Below are 20,702 nucleotides of genomic sequence, written 5' to 3' on the forward strand. Positions count from 1 at the left end.
GTCAACAGCATCCATTCATTATCAGACTCATGCAGTGGTTCCCATCCTGACCTCATCTAGATGATGCCTTGTTGTCCTAATGGTTGTTGGTTGGAATATCAACCACAGAGGAAGAGATAAGAATTGATGCTCATATCAATTTAATTTTTTTTTAAAAAAAATATGTATATGCATATTTGGGCGGAGTGCAGAGTTATTTTTAAAAACTTCACAGTTCTGTACATTCTTCGTGTGAAGGGTTGCTATGGAAATGCAAATGTACTGGTTAGCATTTTTGGCATCTTGCCTGGTTCTTAGTCCAATATTGCATTCATTCTTTGTCTATATACCAAGATAAGAAAAGTGGGTGAAGATGAGGTGATCTTGGCATCAAACAGGAAGAGCACTGAGTTATAAATAAAAGATTTTGGGTCTTCTTTAAAAAAAAAATCTTGTTTGCACATAGCATAACTGCAACAAAACCTTCCAAGTTTAAAACATAAGTCAGCAGTCCTCCGGCATTTCTTTAACTGCTTTTCCAAAACTTAGTTTTTGCTGAAACCTCAGATAGGCAGTTATTAGAAATGAAGTATTTATTTATTTCTTTGAAGAACTTTCCTTAAAGCTGACAGTTTGGCTTCAATTGCTCCACATAATGATCTCAGGGTCAAAAAACGTGTAAAACTTCACCGGTTAATCAAATACAAAATTGAGCTGCAACTAAGATGATTAAAGGCTTGGAGACTAACGCATATGAAGAACGGTTGTATGATTTGGGTTTGGCTAGTCTAGAGAAAAGAAGGACTAGTGGGGGGGGGGGACATGATAGCAGTATTCCAGTATTTGAGAGGCTGCCAAAAAGAGTAAGGGTCAACTTATTTTTCAAAGCACCAGAGGGCAGGACAAGAAATAATGGATGGAAACTAATCAAAGAAAGAAGCAACCTGGAATTAAGGAGAAACTTCCTAACATTAAGGGCAATTAACTAGTTGAACAGCTTGCTATCAGAAGTTGTGGATGCTTCCTCACTGGAGGTTTTTAAGAAGAGACTGGACAGTCACTTGTCTGAAATGGTATAGGGTCTCCTGCTTGAGCAGGGGGTTGGACTAGAAGACCTCCAAGGTCCCTTCCCGCTCTATTCTGATTGATTGATGGTATATCCTAACATCACCTTTGCGCAGAAATAGAACATGAAACCTAGCTAGTTCTCCATAAAGAAACATTTTACCATTCTAGTTCTAATTATTTTTCCAATTTTCCAATCGTCAGAATTCATCCATAAATAATAAAGAACAGATGTTCTTTGCTTCAAAGAGTATACATCTGAATACCTAATCCACACTACTAATTTTGTGGTGAAAAAAAAGTGTACAAGAAAAGAAAATAAAAGCATGAAAAAATTGTGGCGTATTGAAATGTCAAGTTAAAACTAAGACTTGTGAACTCTACAGCATATGCAGGAATTCTCATTTTTCTATTGATAAACCGCGCACTGGTGCACAATCTGTGGTCTGAGAATCAGATCCAGCCCTCAAAGTGTTTTTGCTCATTCTGTCAACCCACACTTCAGCTGCTTCCCATTTCAGTTCAGCAAATTAAAATGAAAACTTTGTGCTGTTAAGGCTAGATGGGATGGGAGAGAGTAGAATGGGGGTAGCTTAGGACATCAGTTTAAGAATAAGCTAGATTTTGCAGTTTCTGTGTTCGACTCCACCCCTGCATTATCTTTTGCTCTGCCCACCTTTAGTACCCACCCACACTCACCTACTCTTGCTCTCTCTCAAATTAAGGCCTCTGTAGGGTGTAAGTTCCCTAATGTGAACATCTTCACACTCATCCCCTTAGTGTGAGTAAAACTTTATCTTAAGAGTAGTTTCTTTGAAATGAACTCATTTTGTGTAGGGTCCAATCTGGGTCGGTCACTCGGAAGACAAAACCTCTCATCCCAGTGACCGACCCCAATTGGACCCCACAACAATATCCAGGGACACGTACCTTCGCCTTCATTCATTTTGTAGGGTTTACTTTTCAGTGATCCTTAAAATCCCCAAAATTCCCATTAGAACACCACTTGAACACCATCGGCATTGACAAAAATCAGTCAATTGCAAAAGGTAACTTTGCTCAGAGTAGCTTACATCCTGCGATGATATCTGTAATACCATCAAAGAACAACATCTGCCTATCCCAGGTCCTTTGGAAGGACTCAGTAGGTGGACAAAAATGCCAAATCCAGTCTAAACATCTGGCTGGCTGTGCGAGGAACCATACACACTAACAGTAATAGTTCCTGAATGGGACTGTTTCCCCTTGATTCTTCAAATCGTTTGCAATGATAGCAGAAGTTAAATGTTTAACTGCTGGAAGCTAAACAACTTTTGAATTTGTCCTGTACAGGACTGTTCCTCAACCTTCTGAAGATGTGTAGACCCCCAACTACCAGAATTCCCCCCCCCAACTTCCAGGGAATTCTGGGAGTTGAAGTCCACATGTCTTCACGTTGCCAAGCTTGAGGATCACTGCTGTAAGAGATTTTTCTTCTTCTGTCCTTTTCTGCAGTCAAAACAGCTTCAGCATATTTTAAAGCATCTCCCAGCCTTATTTGACTGCGGAAATGGGATGAATGCAAATCTCAGCCTCCCCTCTTGGTTTTGATGTGTTTCCAAATGCATTGGAGTTGCAGCTGACCGCGCATTCAGGAAAGGGATTTGCTATCTCACAGACCATCACTTTCTTAGCCGTTCGCAAGCCCTAAGTCTTAAAAAAAAAAAGCCAAGCCCCAAATCCACATCGTGATCCTGGTTACAAAGAACAGAAAACGAAGCAAGCAGACTGCCAAAACAGATGGCAGGCGAAGCGCAGATATTACAAACATGGCTTGTTGGAACAGCCATGTTTTAGCAGTTTTCCGGAAGATGATTGAAGGAAAGATTTGGGGTGGGGGCTTATTCCGTGGAGACAAGGCAGCAGTGGAAAAATAACTGTTCTCCCTGGCTTTTCATCTCCCAAATTAAGAACTGTAGAAGCCGCCCGTCCACAGCTCCGGAGCTACCTGCAAATCTATATAAGCAGTGTCTACCCCTTTTAAAAATGGAAGGTAATCCTCTTCTGGGTTGTTGAGATAGAGGAGGAGGGAATATTGGAGAATAGGTTGACACACACACACCCCTTCTTTGTGGCAACCCCTTAGATAGCAGTGTTCCAGAGTGAGGTCAGCTTGTTCTCCAAAGCGCCTGAAGGCAGGACAAGAAGCGATGCATGGAAAGTAATCAAGGAGAGAAGCAACCTAGAACTATGAAGAAATTTCCTGACAGAACAATTAACCAGTGGAATAAGTTGCCTCCAGAAGTTGTGGGTGCTCCATAGCTGGAGGTTTTTAAGAAGAGACTGGACAACCATTCATCTGAAATGGTATAGGGTTTCCTACCTGAGCATGGGGTTGGACTAGAAGACCTCCAAGGTCCCTTCCAGCTGTTATTCTGTTAAATTGTTCTGTTGAAATGACTTGTTAGTTTTGCAGCTTCCTACCAGACCATCTTACAGTCCCACATCTCTCTGCGTAATATGGGATGGCCTGATCTCACATGGTTTCTGTGGGAGAGGAAAAATCTCTCCCCACTAGGTGTTTCTGCCTCATGTTGGATGAATGGGGTACCTGTCTTCCTGCAGGTGGCTAAGTCCCAGCTTTAGATAGGCTGCAGCACCGAACCAAGCGAGCAGGTGATCAGGAATGATCTGAGAAGGGAAGGGTGATGTGCTCCAGGTGTCCTACACCTCTCCTGGGATTCATCCCATTGGGCTGACCAATACTGAAAGAAAGACTTGGAGAAGGAGAAAGAGGGACACTTTCAGGGTGTCCACGTGGTCTTTGACTAAGTTCTCCACAACCTTTCCTTAACAGGCTTTTCTTTGAGGACCCTGAGTTGAACTTTTCCTTCAGGGCTGTAGGAAGCTGCAATTTTGTTCCGAGAGTCTGAAATAGGCCATGAGTCTCCCTGAAGTGTGGATCAATTTGTAAGAGGCGTGATTTGCATCCCTGGGGTTGGTGTCTTGCTGGCAAGGAGAAGGGTTGAATAGGTCTCTCGGTGCTTGCCTTCATCTGTTAGGATCAATATTTCAGAAGAAAGAGAGCCAAACCAACAATAACAAAAGCTACTCTCCCACCCCCTTTGCTCTACTTTGACAAACTGGAAGTTTGCAACGCACAAACCAAAGCTTAGGATTCGTCCGTTAGACGGCTAGCGTTGAAAGAATGCATTCTTGGCTGCTTTAAATCAGGACGCTGTAAAGGCCTTTATGCGTTTTCATAGCTTGGTAATGGGCAAACTATTCTAAATTTAGCCTCTTGTTCCGTGGCTAAACATGGGGAGAAGGTGACTGCTCACAGGTGCAGTTTGCTTTCGCTGAAGGTCACAGATCCACTCTGGCCTCTCCCGGGAAGAATGCAATCATGACATCCTCTCCCCCCCCCCCCAGCATTTACCACTCATTGTAAATCAAGAGTAGACACAGTTTGTTTTTCTTCATTTGTCTCAGTCTCTTGGGGATAATCTTTTGCATGTGAAGGTGGTCCTGGGGAGCTACAAAAAAACAAAAAAAAAGCAGTGAGGGCATCAGGAGTTAAATGCGAGGAGGACTACAAGAGAATTTAAGCTGAGACATGATTGCAATGTCCCGTGTGTGTGTGTGTGTGTGTGTGTGTGTGTGTGTGTGTGTGTGTGTGTTTGTGTGTGAGATGTGATCCCCTTTTGTGACCTTCTGACAAGCGAAGGCAATGAGGAAGCCACATTCACTTAGCAACTATAAGTTGAGGACTACCTATACTGAGATGGCTGTGAAAGTTGGACCATAAGAAAGGCTGAGCGCCAAAGAATGGAGGCCTTTGAACTCTGGTGCTGGAGAAGACTCCTGCGAGTCCCCTGGACTGCAAGGCGTTCAAACCGGTCAGTCCTAGAAGAGATCAACCCCGACTGCTCTTTAGAAGGCCAGATCCTGAAGTTGAAACTCAAAATACTTTGGCCACCTAATGAGAAGGAAGGACTCACTGGAGAAGGGCCTGATGCTGGGAAAGATTGAGGGCAATAGAAGAAGGGGATGACAGAGAATGAGATGGATGGATGGAGTCACTGAAGCAGGAGGAGTGAACTTAAATGAACTCCAGAAGATGGTAGAGGACAGGAAGGCCTGGAGGAACGTTGTCCATGGGGTCGCGATGGGTCGGACACGACTTCACAACTAACAACAACAACATACTGAGATCTCTGTGGAAAGGTGGAGGGGTTGAGCAGGGTCTGGCTGCCAAGAGGAGAAATTGTGGCCGCCTTGTTCCGGAGCCTTCAGCTAAATCAGGGGTTCTCAACCTTGGCAACTTTAAGACTTGTGGACTTCAACTCCCAGAATTCCTCAGCCAGCAAAGCTGGCTGAGGAATTCTGGGAGTTGAAGTCCACAAGTCTTAAAGTTGCCAAGGTTGAGAACCCCTGAGCTAAATTGAGCAGGACTGCGAGGTTGCACCAATGAGTAAAACACTTGGCTGTGAGCTCAGAAGGGCCGCTACACACACACACACACACAATGAGTAATTTATTAACTTCAACAAGCTTTTTCACTTTGTCCTTTGGGCAGGAGGTCAAGGGCGTTTTTCCTCCCCTTCTCCCTTTTTTCTTCCCAGGCTTGTACAGGACAGTTACGCTGAGCAGCATCCCACTCTGCATTAATAGTTTGTTTGCATCAATACTCTGAAGCATTTCCCCCCCCTTTTCTTCGTAGGATGCCTTTGAGTAAAAACTTTGCACAGTGCTGGCATGCGGCTTAGAGTGTGCTTTTCTATATTTTGTTTAGAAAGGTCTATCCCAGGGTGGTTTGCCTAATGTCACGTAGCAATCACACCATAAAAGCCACGTTCTGAAAAAGCCCAGAGATCTGATTGTTTTCTTTTGTAACTGTGCGATGTGAAATTGAGGTAGTAAGTACAGAGTGGTGTTAAGATTGTGGAGAGAGAGGCCTGCATTTTGAGAAAGAATTGCTTTTAGTGGCTCAAAATAACAGGGCAGGGTGTATACAGGGGCAGTTAAGTAAGTAAGCAAATAAGTTTATTGTTGTAACCAGAAATTTTAACATGTGAGTGTCAACGGAGATTGTCAGTCATCCAGGTGGAGGTTGTCCCAAAGGTGCTGTTTGGGACAACCTCCACCTTGTTTTTTCCTTGAAGAAGTTTTGCTTCTCATCCAAAAAGCTTCTTCAGCTCTGACTGGATGGTGGGGAATGGAAGGATTTATACTCCTTGCACACAGCTGGTCTTTTGCATTCTTTGAGAGAGTCATTGAGGCCACTTGGAGGTTATCTGTGTCCTCAAGGTCACCTGTGTGGTGCAAATGGCTGTAGAGCCTTCTTGGCTGCAGGATGTTTTCTGCCCTGTGTCCTAGGCTCCACACACCTCTGCACTACTCAGGTGACTCTGAGGACACAGGTAAAACTCCAAATGGCCCCAAGGATTCTCTAAAAGTATGCAAATGACCAGCTGTCTGCAAGGAATATAAACCCTTCCCTTCCCCACCATCCAGTCAGAGTGTCATGGTTCTGAAAGATGAAACTCTTCAAAGAACTTTGAGGCATTGTTGTTGTTGTTGTTAATTGCGAAGTCGTGTCCGACCCATCGCGACCCCATGGACAACGTTCCTCCAGGTCTTCCTGTCCTCTACCATCTTCTGGAGTCCATTTAAGTTCACGCCTACTGCTTCAGTGACTCCATCCAGCCACCTCATTCTCTGTACATTCCAGGTTCCTATGGAGAAAAGATCTTTACAGCATTAGTTTACCTTAAAGAGTTTTTAATCAAGCAGCATAGCTTTGGTAGGTACATAGTTGAACCCAAAATCTGACTTCCCCTCCCTTCAGCACATAGATCAAAGCACATTCCCTCCTACCACTAACCGTCATGAATCACATTCTCCAATTAGTTTGAAATGCTGGCTTCCCGCCCAGTTTTCTCTCCCGCCATTCTTTAGCAGCTCTTGTTACGGTATTGTATGTCTAACTAACTCCCATCACATGCCTCCCCCTCCCCCAGATCATCTAATTCTAAGAGTACAGTATGAGAAAGAAAAAGGCTGCATCTCCATCTGTTGTCAAAGCAAGAACATCCAATATTAGCAGCATTGACACAGAGCTGAAGAAGCTTCTTTGGATGAGAGGTGAAATGTCTTCAAAGAAAAAATAAGAAAGTAAAGTTGCCTCCTGAAAAAGCACCTTTGGAACATAACATATGAGGGGCCATAAAATACAATAAAACTCTGAATTTGCAAAATAAAGTTCAGGTAGTCCTCAGCGTACAACTATTTGAAGTTGTAACTGCACCAAAAACAGTGACTTATGACTCGTCCTTTCACTTATAACTGTCACAATCCCCAACGGCCACATGATCAAATTTGTGTAGTTGTGATGGCTGCAGCCTCCCCACACATCATGCGATCACCATCTGTGCCGTTCCCAGCCAACTCCCAACAAGCAAAGTCAATGAGGGACATGGGGTTCAGTTAACGACTGCCACGATTTACTTCACAATCGTGGCCAGAAAGGTAAAAATGGGTGTGAATCACTTTAACAACCGCCTTGCTCGGCCGCGGAAATTCTGATCTCTGTTGCAGTTGTAAGTTGAGGACTTCCTCTATGAAAAGAAAAAAAATAGACGTTAAAAAAAAAGGTTACAGCAAAATAAAGCCAAAGCTAGAGAAAAAACTTTAAAAAATTGTTCAAATAACAGCCAAGCCAAAATAGCAACTTGGTTGATGATATGTTAGACCACATTTGCAAGATGTTCATTCATGTGGATTTGGAGACGGTTCGTTTGAAGACAGGAGGAACTGGAGGTGAGGGATAACCACACCCTTAAACCAAAATGGCAGAGCCTTTGGCCTTTGCAGCAGTTTGGCATCTTGCAATCTCCTATTTGGTCTTACAGCTTTCTGTCCAAAAAGCTCTGGGGCTAATAAATGGAGATCTCCCTTGCTTCTGAAATACTTTGGCTTTACTTGACTCTGCAGAGCGTTGCTACTTGCCTGAGATAGTTCCGTAGCCACATCTTTTTGGGCCAACGAGCTCAAAGGATTGTGCTCAGAAAAGGGCCAGGGGTGTAGTTTAATTTGCATTTAGATTGAATTAAATTACATGAATTAAAGGCCGTTAACAGGGACACATCCTGCAGCGTCTCTAGGACTAATCTCCTTCTTCTGACAGATTCAAAAGTTGTCCCCAGACTGTAATTTGGTGGCAGCTTTGGTGGAAGAGCTTGGCGTGGGCTGCCTCCAGATCCTTTTTGGCCACATGACTTTGGAGACTCTGATGGGGTGTTCCTAATGGTTTTGGGGGTGGTGGGGGGGGGGGCGAATGACAGCATTTTGCTGAGATATTCACAATTGGTGCTTTTAAAACTCTTCTAGAATTCCTCCTCTCTCTCAAACGGTTCTCCTGAAAAAGAACGGTTGTAGAAACTTCCTGCTTCTGATCCTAAATGTTTTTGACAGATTTATTCCATTGCCATCCTTCGAAGGAGCTCTGTGAGTCTCATTTTGTTTTATTTTATTCCTTAACGACCACAGAATGACTTAGTTTTAGGCTGACAAATGTGTCTAGCTTAGGGAATCATCCAGTGAGAATTTGTGACTCCTGGTGCTTAGTGCTCCTGTCAGGCTTGCTATATATCTCACTGCGAAGGAATACAATTTTCATTTTTTCCCCCCCCATCCTAAGCTACTATCTTCAGATTTTTTCTTTCTATCTCCTTTTCTATGCAGATTTAGGGGAGCTGTTATTTCCCATTCTGGGGTGCTTGAGGGCAAATTCCTGAAGCTTTGGTGTATTGGGACAATGGCTTTCAAGATGGCCCGGGTCATGCTTTACGAAAAAGCAGAATATGGCTTGTTTTTTTTTTTAATGTAGTGTCTTATGTAAATCACTCATTACTGATTAGGGAAATAGATGAAAGTTTCCTCTGTAGTTTGACCAACACTCGATCCAGATCTAGTAAGCATGTGTGAAGCTGGTCATTTCTGTGGTCGGGAAGTCTCAAAAATTCCTTCTGTAAGAAGATAATAAACAGCGATGCAATTTTCAAAGAGGATCTCCTTGTCAGCCTCAAACAGGAATTCTGGATGCATTTCGAAATGTACACTCAGCTGGTCCAGAGACCTGAAATGACTGGTGGTACAAAAATACATGAGGGTATGAGTTCTGGGTGTTGTGACATGCCCAGTAGTAATATAGGGAGATTTACCGCCCGGGCAATATTACCTATTTAGTGGACAGATTCTAAAGATGGGCAGTTGGAAAAAAACACCACAGTTTGGCTAGCTGGATGTGTGAGCTTATTGGCATTGTGAAAGCTAAGATAAGAGAAAAGCTGCATTCCAGGCCTTAGAAATTAATGAAGATAATCTTATGCAAGGAAAAAAGGGAAGAAGGAAGGAGGAGGATGCTTGCAGTTCAAAGAAATTGTGAATTCATAAACAGCTGGGGGTTTGAAATCGGAGAGACAGAGCCGATACATTTGTCTGTGGCATTTGGTTTCTCCTAATCTCATGGGAAATATTAAAAACTAGACTCATTGGACTCTCAGGGGTTGGGCATGTCCTGGAAGGAACCAAAATCTTTGATGATGTCTCAGTATAGAGCAGTGGTTCTCAACCTGTAGGTCGGGACCTCATTTGGGGTCGAACGACCATTTCACGGGGGTCGCCAAACAACGCAGTCTGCCATTTTTTTCCTCCTTTTCCTTAGCTGTGCTCCTCCCTTTTATTCTATTGGCTTTTGAAAGCCAATAGAATAGACTCTCTTGAATAGAGTCTAATTCTATTGGCTTTCAAAAGCCAATAGGAATTGTCCAGGCTGTCTCTGCCCTGCTGAGCCCGCCAAAAGCCCCATTCTGCAAACGGTGCTGCACCAGTTGAGTAGCCCTCGACATACGACCGGTTGAGTAGTCCTCGACTTACGACCGGTTGGGGGTCACGGCATTAAAAAGGTTGAGAACCACTGGTCTAGAAGCATTGGCTCTTTTGCTTGTACTCTTGAATATTTATCTTGAATTGTTGTCCCCTTCCCATATTTTAGGGTTGACTTAATCTGCGTTCCTTGTTCAGGTGTAGACTGCAGGCATTTTCATCTGTCACAAAGTCATTCCTCATTCCATTTCTCTTGTCCCTCCCTCTTCCAGAGAACAGCCCATCTTCACCACCAGAGCACATGTCTTCCAAATTGACCCCACCACCAAGAAGAACTGGGTTCCTGCGAGCAAACAAGCAGTTACTGTTTCCTACTTCTATGACGGCACAAGGAACAGCTATCGAATAATCAGTGTGGATGGAACCAAGGTAACCAGATAACCTCTGGCATGGCTTGTAGAACTGGGGATACCACTTGGTTGGGGCCAACTCATCCATAATGGAAGTCCCATGTACTAGTCTGCATTAACAGAGGGATAGAATCAAGATCACGTGGAGCGTTAATACTACTTTATAATGTCTCGGTAAGGCCACACATGGAACATTGCATCCCGTTTTGGTTGCCACAGTGTAAAAAGGATGTTGAGACTCTGGAAAGAGTGCAGAGAAGAGCAACAAAGATGATTAGGGGACTGGAGGCTAAAATATAAGAACACTTGCAGGAATTGGGTATGTCTAGTTTAATGAAAATAAGTACTGACATGATAGGAGTGTTCCAATATCTTAGTGGGGGGCCACAAAGAAGAGGGGTCAACCTATTCTCCAAAGCATCTGAAGGCAAAACAGGAAGCAATGGATGGAAACTAATCAAGGAAAGAACCAACCCAGAACTAAGGAGAAATTTCTGACAGAACAATTAATCCGTGGAATAACTTGTTTCCAGAAGTTGTGGGTGCTCCAACACTGGAGGTTTTTAAGAAGAGATTGGACAGCCATTTATCTGAAATGGTATAGGATCTCCTGCCTGAACAGGGGGTTGGACTTGAAGACCTCCAAGGTCCCTTTCAACTCTTATTCTGTTAGATCAGTGGTTCTCAACCTGCGGGTCGGGACCCCATTTGGGGTCGAACGACCATTTCACAGGGGTCGCCAAACAAGGCTGTCCGCCATTTTTTCCCCCTTTTCTTTGGCCATGCCCTTGGCACCCGGTGATGTATAAGTGGTTGGGGGTCACCACAACATGGGGAACTGTATTATGGGGTCGCGGCATTAGAAAGGTTGAGGACCACTGTGTTAGATTGATTAATTGGAGTTGGAGATTTTAGGAGTCCCAGGAATGTAGACTTAACAGGGAAGTCAAAACGGCATCCCAGAATGAGACAGTGGCAACCATTTTGGTATTGTTGCGAAGAAAACTCCATGGATATAGCCCTGTGCTAACAAAAGAGTTGCTCATCTTGAAGGAAACTTTATAACGTCCCATGTAAAGTTGGCACTTAGTCTGGAGGTTTTCTGAGAGTGGATAAAGATAGAGGTGTTTTGTAAGAATGATAGTAGTGGGCTAGATTATTTAGATTAGGCTATCATTATATTGTACATGAATGGCTTTATAGTATTTATGCGAGTGGTGTTTTTCTGAATATTATAATTTGTATGGCTGGAAGTCTTGTCTGAACATGGTAGTGTACCAAATGAACAAATCAATAAACACATGTGATAAATTGATACAGTTTTAAAAAATACAGGGCCAACAATTTTGGGCAGTGGTCCTTGGTAAAGATCTCTGGATGTAGTTTGAAACCATAGTTTGCCCACTGCTGAATCCAGCAACACCAGGATTATGGTATTTAAGGAGAAATATATAAAGGTGGAACAAGAAGAGTTCATCAGGTTATCTTTTTATTGTAGGATGCTCAAGTTTTGGACAATAGTTATTTGTCTTCTGGACAATTTTGTTTCCAAACTGGGGAGTAAATAGGTTGAGAATTGGTTTCCAGGTTACCTTGGCTAACCAGATGATGCAAACGGTAGGCAATCTCTTAATGCAAAATAACTGTTCAGTGTACTTTGGCAGCCAGAATACATCTGTTCAAATCAGATTAGCTCTTATCTCAGTGGAGATAGAATCTTCTCTTGAAAGATTTCTTCAGCAAAGATGATCAGGGGACTGGAGGCTAAAATATATAAGGAACGGTTGCTGGAATTGGGTATGTGTAGTTTAATGACGAGAAGGACGAGGGGGGACAGGATAGCAGTGTTCCAATATCTCAGGGGCTGCCACAAAGAAGACGGAGTCAAGCTGTTCTCCAAAGCGCCTGAAGGCAGGACAAGAAGCAATGGATGGAAACTAATCAAGGAGAGAAGCAACCTAGAACTAAGGAGAAACTTCCTGACAGTTAGAACAATTAACCAGTGGAACAACCTGCCTCCAGAAGCGGTGAATGCTCCAACGCTGGAAGTTTTTAAGAAGAGACTGGACAGCCATTTGTCTGAAATGGTGTAGGGCTTCCTGCCTGAGGAGGCGGTTGAACTAGATGGCCTCCAAGGTCCCTTCCATATTTATTATTATTAATTAATTAACCAGTGGAACAACTTGCCTCCAGAAGTTGTGGGTGGCCCATCACTGGAGGTTTTTCAGAAAAGATTGGACAGCCATTTGTCTGAAATGGTATAGGGTTTCCTGCCTGAGCAGGGGGTTGGACTAGATGACCTCCAAGGTCCCTTCCAACTTTATTATTATTACTATTACTATTATTACTGCTATTATTAATAATAATGATAATATTTTTTTCTTCCTCTAGCAAGGCAAGGTGGATTTCCCCACGAGAAGCTTTGTGATGGGGTTGGCCTATTCAGGGAGTACCACCTTACTATAAATTGGGGCAATTCTAGCCCCACGTAAAGACTTCTCTGTTTCCCCAAACATATTAGGAAGCCATTGCAGAATGAATAAACGTTGCCTCCGTTGCCCATTTTATTATATCTGCTATATTTGTTATTTGTAGTTGTGGGGTTGTGTTTTTTTTTAATCTCTCCCACACTGCTGCTTTTATTATTTACAATGTTTGGTGTTATTGTGCCTATTTTTAATGAATGCATTTACCCACCAGGAAGCTGTGGCTGTTAGGTGGTCTAGAAATCTGTTAAATAAATACACGAATGCCGTCTGGTTGTTCACCGGGGCTGTATAACACGTGGGAAAGGGTGGCTTAATCCTTCTTTCACCAGCTGTGGTCCTGAATGAAGCATTCCTGCCTTTGCCTTATTAGCTTCAGAGAAGAAGAAGAAAAACCACAGGACTAATTTGCATGTTGGCTTTAATAATCTCATCCCTAGGTAGTTGTTTAGAAATAGGCAGCAGTGGTGCAAGAAGCAGAGCTGCGTTTGCACATGTCAAAAAATGCTTCTGAACATCTTTCTCCTGGTAAGGATTTCAACAACAAGGACTAGAAAAAAAGATTCATATAGGTTTGCATCAAGAAAGAAAGAAAGAAAGAAAGAAAGAAAGAAAGAAAGAAAGAAAGAAAGAAAGAAAGAAAGAGAGAGAGAAAGAGAAGAAAGAAAGAAAGAGAAAGAAAGAAAGAAAGAAAGAAAGAAAGAAAGAAAGAAAGAAAGAAAGAAAGAAAGAAAGAAAGAAAGAAAGAAAGAAAGAAAGAAATCAGGAAAATTGCATTGGGTGTGAAAGTACCCGATCATGACAATTACTGCACAGTGTTAAGAGAAAAGTACAGATCAGCTCATTTCAATTAACCTAGATTGGAGTCCCTCTAGAGTAACGGTGACCCAAAAGAATAAAGGTTGACCGAGCATCAGCAGTTCTCTTCTTTTCCCTGGAGAGGAATACAAAGGTTGGACTGCCGAAGCTTCTCCTTTTGTTGAAATAAGCAACTTGCAAAGCTGAAGAGCCTTGACTGGTTTTTCGTTTACTGGAGAACAGGTGGTAGTGCCGTGGTTAGAATGAAGTATTGTAGGCTAATTCTGCCCACTGCCAGGAGTTCGATCCTGACCGACTCAAGGTTGACTCAGCCTTCCATCCTTCCAAGGTCGGTAAATATTCCTTCCTTCCTTCCTTCCTTCCTTCCTTCCTTCCTTCCTTCCTTCCTTCCTTCCTTCCTTCCTTCCTTCCTTCCTTCCTCCCTCCCTCCCTCCCTCCCTCCCTCCCTCCCTCTCATTGTGGCACAATTCTTAGAATGCAGTATTGCAGGCTAATTCTGCCAACTGCCAGAAGTTCAATCCTGACCGACTCAAGGTTGACTCAGCCTTCCATCCTTCCAAGATCAGTAAATATGAGGACTTAGATCATTGAGGAGAATATGCTGACTCTGTAAACCGCTGTAGAGGGCTGTAAAGAGCTATGGAGCAATATATAAGTCTATTGCTATTTTAAAAAGTAGGCACAGTATGCGTCTCTGTGCAAAGTCACATTCAACGTGTGTGTGTTTGTACTCTCTTGTACAGCTGCAGTGGCTAGAGGGTGTTGAGTTGGCAGGCCTAGGATGTGCCAAGTGAGAATGTGTGAAGACCTTTGGCGGATCAGATTCATCACCTCATAGATTGATCTCGTACTTGTGAGCTCTTACTCCCTTTTTCCCTCCTACGTCTCACTTTGTGTACCAGCCACAGCATCTCATTTCTCCAGAGGATGGAGGAAGCTCTGGAATATTCTTTCCTTCTGCAAGGACGTTTATTGTTCACTATTGTAGTTCACTGGCATTGTGCTGTGGGAAAAGAGACCTGATTTTCAACCCATAACGGACCTTGTTAGAAGCCAGCATACTAAGATCCTTTTACATCGTACAGGATCTTGAGACTCTAGATTTCAGAGAAGAACAACCAAGACTGGAGGCTAAATCACATTAAGAATGGTTGCAGGAACTGGGTATGTCTCGTTTAATGAAAAGAAGGACTAGAGGGAACATGATAGCAGCGTTATCTAAGGGGATGCCAGAAAGAAGAGAGGGTCAACGTATTCTCCAAAGCACCTGAAGGCAGGACAAGAAGCAATGAATGGAAACTAATCAAAGAGAGAAGCAACCTAGAACTGAGGAGAAATTTCCTGACAGTGAGAGCAATCAACCAATGAAATAGCTTGCCTCCAGAAGTTGTGGATGCTCCATTACTGAAGGTTTTCAAGAAGAGATTGGACAACTATTTGTCTGAAATGGTATAAGGTCTCCTGCTTGGGAGGGACAGAAGACCTCCAAAATCCCTTTCAACTCAGTTGTTCCAGGAATGCCTCTACATTTGTGAATTTCGGGGAGATTGACGCAGAGCAAGTGTGTGAAGGAGAACTGTATATTTCATTCTTTTCCAAGGCAGATCGTAATGGACCACCTACAGTTCTTCAGCTTGCCTAGCTTGATGCAGTTACAGATGGTCCTCGGCTCATGGTTATTTGTTTCATGAGCATTCAGAGCTACACTGATGCTGGAAAAAGTGACTTATGACCAGTCCCCACACTTAACTACTGTGGTCATGTGATCAAAAATCGGGCACTTGGCAACCGGCGAGCACCTGACTTTTTACAAAGGTCGACGAGTCCTGAGGCCATTTGCAACCTTCTCAAGCGGGTTCCTACAAGCAAAGTCAATACAGGAAGTTGTGTTTGGCTAAAGCAGGGGTAGTCAACCTTGGCTCTTTTATAACTCGTGGACTTCAACTCCCAGAATTCCTGTGCTGTGCTGGCTCAGGAATTCTGGGAGTTGAAGTCCACGAGTCATAAAAAAGTCAAGGTTGACTACCCCTGGGCTAAAGACTGCATGATTTGCTTGACGATCATGGTGATTTGTTGAACAAATGCGGCAAAAATGTTGTAAAACCACTTAATAACTGCCTCAGTTAGCCATGGATGTTCTGGTGCCAATGATGGTGATAGGTCCAGGACTGAGCTGAATGTGTATTCTCCCTTCAGGTAGCCATGGACATCTACTCCAGGGAGCAGTGGTGACCTATCACCTGTCTAAGATTTCCTTGCCTTTTAATGACTTCACTTCATTTATTTGTGTTATGAACAGATTCTTTGCGGATGCTGTGAGGCTTCTGTTCTTTCTCTTCTACCAATTCACAGCCTACAGAGGAAAGACAGTCTTGCTCTGTCTAGATGTTCTTTCAAAAGATTTCTTTTTAAATTAAATTTTGTCTTATTTCTGTTGATTACCCTATTTGGCTGGAGGTCAATATGGCTTCAGTCCTGCTTCTACGTTGTCCTTAATTTTTTTTCCTGGGTTGGTTTTGAGAATTTTTTAAAAAATAAAATAAATATGCACAGCCATAGAACCCCAGTTCAGCCTTCCCTAATCTTCCCTGATCTCCAGACATGCTGGACTACAACCTCCATTGCCCCCAGTTAGCGTGACTAGTTGTCAAACTCAGCAACATAGGAGTTGATCTGCTCTCCACTAATTGAATGGAATCAGACGTAAATAAAACCTTATCATTATATTGGCGCATTAAAGCAGTTGTTACAGGGTCTGGAAGATCATTCTTGGGAGAGATCCCTAGTGCAACTTAAAAAAAAAAAAAGTCTGTCAAATCCTCAAATAGTTTATCTCAGGTTTTATGTTTGGCAGTCAGCAAGCACCACGTGTTTTCATAATCGAAGAAGAGATGTGCTTAAAATGTGGATATAAATAGATAGTTGCTGAGTGTTTGAGAACGTGCACGAGTCCAATGGGTGTTGGAGAGGACGGAGATACTGATATACGTATTTTTAAAATTGATATATGTCTGCTGTGTCCTTGTCACAAACATTGGTTGAATTCACCCATTGCACTAAGCCAGGAGTAGGCAACCTTGGCTCTTTTACGACTCGTGGACTTCAACTCCCAGAATTCCTGAGCCAGCCGTTCTGAGGGGAAAGGGAGAGGTTTCCGAGCTGAGCCATGCTGGCTCAGGAATTCTGGGAGTTGAAGTCCATGAGTCATAAAAGAGCCAAGGTTGCCTACCCCTGCACTAAGCCTTGATTTGCTTTAACGCTAGTACAGTTAGCCTTCGACAGTTCAGTTAGTGACCGTTTGAATTTACAACGGCACTGAAAAAAGGGATTTATGACCATTTTTCACACTTAGGACCGTTTCAGCATCCCCATTGGTCCTGTGATTTACGTTCCAATGCTTGACAACCGACTCACACTTATGACGGTTGCAGTGTCGCAGTGTCATGTGATTGATCCCCTTTTGTGACTTTCTGGCAAGCAAAGTCAGCAGGGGAAAGGAGATTCAGTTAACAACCGTGTTGCTAATTTAACAACTGCAGTGATTCACTTAACAAAGGTGGCTGGCAAAGTTGTAAAATGGGGCAAAACTCACTCAACACATTTCTCACTTAGAAACATCAGTTTTGGGCTCCATTGTGGCCCTAGGTCAAGGGGTACTTGTATATGGAAGAAGCTGCAAAGATATGCTTTTGGTTTTACCAGTTACAACAGCTGCATTCATTTGTTGATGTTGTTAGTTGCAAAGTCGTGTCCGACCCATCGCGACCCCATGGACAACGTTCCTCCAGGCCTTCCTGTCCTCTACCATCTTCTGGAGTCCATTGAAGCTCACGCCTCCTGCTTCAGTGACTCCATCCAGCCACCTCATTCTCCGTTGTCCCGTTCTTCTATTGCCCTCAATCTTTCCCAGCATCAGGCCCTTCTCCAGTGAGTCCTTCCTTCTCATTAGGTGGCCAAAGTACTTGAGTTTCAATTTCAGGATCTGGATACAAAATGCTAAACCAAAACCAGTCTGGAGAATTCACATGGATATTTAGTAGATTGTCTGAACCCACCTCCTTTTGATGTTCTTTTCTCTACACCCACATGGGACAAAGTCAGCATGACTTCTGGAAGCCAGGTCAACCTTATGACCAGAAACTGTTTTGGGATATTGCTTTTAATCCATCCAGTTGCTTAATCAACCAGGACTAATCAAATTCTGGACAACAGCCTAAGCTTTGGGAATAGATGTGGCCTCATTCTCTCTTTTATAGTCTCTGGATTCTCCTCCAATCAGAATTTCCTTAATCGGAGCATGGTCTCTCATTTGAGGACACGAATCACAGGCAAGCTATCCTGTGTCCTGGAATAAGTTGAACCAAATCATCGAAGATACAGCTGCCCACCCACCCTCCAGAAATCAAGCAGAAATTTGATTTCTTTCTGATTTGGTCCACCTGTTTTGTATGCCTGCCCTATCCAGTGTGGCCTCCACACCCCCACAATAGGTTGCATGTTGCCCTTGGTCACCGAGAAGTTATTCACACCCGTTGAATCTGTTGTTGTTCCTTCCATTATCCCCAATCCACAAAAGTCCTGATTTCTTCCCCTTTCAGTTCAAACGCTGATTGCTTTTGACCACGATCTGTAGCTGTTCGCTCATAATTACAAGAATGGGTGTTGATTTTGCTTCCTCTGCTTTTTTTTTCCCTACTTGCTAAATTTGGTTCCCCTGAATTTTTGAATTTCTTCCTTTTGCAGCCCACAGGAAATCTTTTAAAAGCTCCTTCTTGGGCAAACCACTTTGAAGTAACTTTAGGGGGGGAAATTTTTTGAAAAAGCGGAGGGTGGCGTTCCCCAAATCACCAGACTGCCATGCCAAACATCCCTGAAGCATCTCTTCTTGGTCCCTGCTGGCTTTGTGTGTTTTGCTTTTCACAAAAAGAGAAGAGAATCAAGAACTCTAAAGGGTGAAACTTATGTGAAACCGTGATTTGAGAAGCTATGTTTGTGAGGATCTGAAACACTTCTGAAACCATCAGATGTAATTTTACGGACATGTGTATTCCTATGATAGGTACTTTAGATTATCGGGGTGGATAATATGAACAACAGGGCACTTGGATGGCATCAGTGTCTCTATTTGAGGAGGGGGTCAAAATAAAGAATAAAATTTGAATGCACCACTTCCAATCCTTAAGTGTCATTTTCATCAGCCAGTAAAAGAGAATCCAGCTGGTTTTTGTGGTCCTCGCTTGGAAGGAAGGAAGGAAGGAAGGAAGGGAGGGAGGGAGGGAGGGAGGGAGGGAGGGAGGGAGGGAGGGGGGAGGGAGGGAGGGAGGGAAGGAAAGTGAGATGGCCTGCCTTTGTTTTATTTGAGTAAAACATAGACGCTAATGCATTAGATTTGGGCTGGAGAGTTTTTGTTTGGTTTTGTACTATGTTGTCATTGTCCTTTGAAATGTATGCAACTGAATAAGGGCCCTTTTTGTTTCAATGCAAGTTTAATAACAGTGGAAGGAGAGTAAATAATGTTTTTCCAGTGGGCGAGGGGACACCTTATTTTATGCCCCATTTTTTTTTTTTTGTATTGACATTGCCTTGGCACAGACGCATTTGCAAACTTGGAAACTTTGCATCCTCGTTTGGGAGAAAGTGGCAGAATTAGCCGGAAGGAGTTGTGGTGGAGCAAATGGTTAGCTTCTCTCTTCTCCAGTAAGCTTTGCATGGCTCCACAGACAGCAATTTCCCGAACTCAAATCTACAGATTTATTCCAGAATTCAGGCCTTCTTCAGCAAAACCACCCCACCATGCAACTCTAGAGTTGTCTTCAAAGATGCCTTGCCTTGCCTTGCCTTGCCCTGCATCAAAATGACAGCATTTTGTTCTCCTTCGTGACTTACTCAGCGTGTACCTACCAGAATGTTTCTTCCTGAAGAGTTATGGGTGATGATAGACAAAATGGGGAAGGAACACTGGTCAGCTTGACTTATGAGATTTTTATTGATCGATGCTAATTTTGTTAGTGTTAGCTTTACAAGAGCAAAGGTGGCCTCTTCAGTTCATGCAGCTTGATGTGATGCAATCTATTTCTGGTTATGCTGAGTATGTCTCAGTGGTCAGTGGTTTTTATTTTAGAGTGCTGAATCAGTCACACGTAGTAAAACACAATATAAAATAAATGAGGAATCCTGCAGTGCTCTTAAATTTTGAATGCTGCTGCAGTAATGAATTTCCTAGGTGTTAACTGAGCCAACAACATTACTGTTTAAAATTACCAGTTTTCCTTCTGCCCCAAGAGTGTTCACAACGGCAAGCAAATAAGACAACTTTTTATGAACACGGCTAAAAAAAAAAAAATCATCAGTAATGATGAAGCGAACGTTTTGTTGTGGAGTAGCTTAGACTGAGAGGCAATTTCATGAAGAATATTTGAGGATAAGATCTTCATCAGTTTGTATGAAAACAAAGCAAGGTTTGACTTCCAAAAAGATATTTCATTTCCAAACCAATCCATTTGTTTCCTTTGTTAAGCCATTTATTAGGGTTCTTTTCCAACTGTGGTTTTCTACAAAGAGAAGTCAGAGTTGGCAATTGGACTCCTTACCACACAGAAGTATAGTTTCCAGATCACTATATTCAATCCTGATTCACACATTGTTCTAAGTCAGAACTTCTCAACCCCAACAACTTTAACATGTGTGGACTTCAAGTCCCAAACTTTCCAGCCACCATGCTGACTGCGGAATTCTGGGAGCTGAAGTGTACACATCTTATACATTGCTGAGGTTGAGAAATATTGCTCTAAGTTGCGGACGGATTTGATCATCATCTGCTTTTTGCAGCTTAATGCAATATGTGAACTTGACCAATGTGGTTGGTAAATCACAGTTTGTGACTTAATTTGTTACGCAAACCAGTCAGTTGGGGGTCTAATGTATTTAATAAATTGTGGTTAAGCTCTCATACTAATCAAATGCCCTTGTCGTGTCGTTTTTCACAAGACCTAAAATATTTATATTATAAAACAGAGCAGGAGCTAGGCTCTCTTTGTATCTCATTTGAGTCTCACTTTTTTTAATGGACAATAAA

The 20,702-nt window shown here is 42.9% G+C and overlaps 1 protein-coding gene across 4 annotated transcripts in view; it reads left to right on the top strand.

Annotated features, from left to right (window-relative positions):
* Positions 1-20,702, top strand: part of HOMER2 (homer scaffold protein 2) — a 68,145-nt gene that overhangs the window by 9,543 nt on the left and 37,900 nt on the right. For all 4 annotated transcript variants that reach the window (XR_005558598.1, XR_005558597.1, XM_039358821.1 and 1 more), the window contains exon 2: positions 10,185-10,341. Coding sequence is in view for 2 of the 4 variants with exons in the window: in XM_039358821.1 (XP_039214755.1) it covers positions 10,185-10,341 (157 nt within the window). In the remaining 2 variants the exon portion in view is untranslated. The remainder of the gene's footprint in view (positions 1-10,184; positions 10,342-20,702) is intronic.

This window comes from Crotalus tigris, unplaced genomic scaffold, assembly GCF_016545835.1.
Source record: "Crotalus tigris isolate CLP2741 ecotype Arizona unplaced genomic scaffold, ASM1654583v1 scf7180000019068.10715455, whole genome shotgun sequence".
Lineage (NCBI taxonomy): Eukaryota > Metazoa > Chordata > Lepidosauria > Squamata > Viperidae > Crotalus > Crotalus tigris.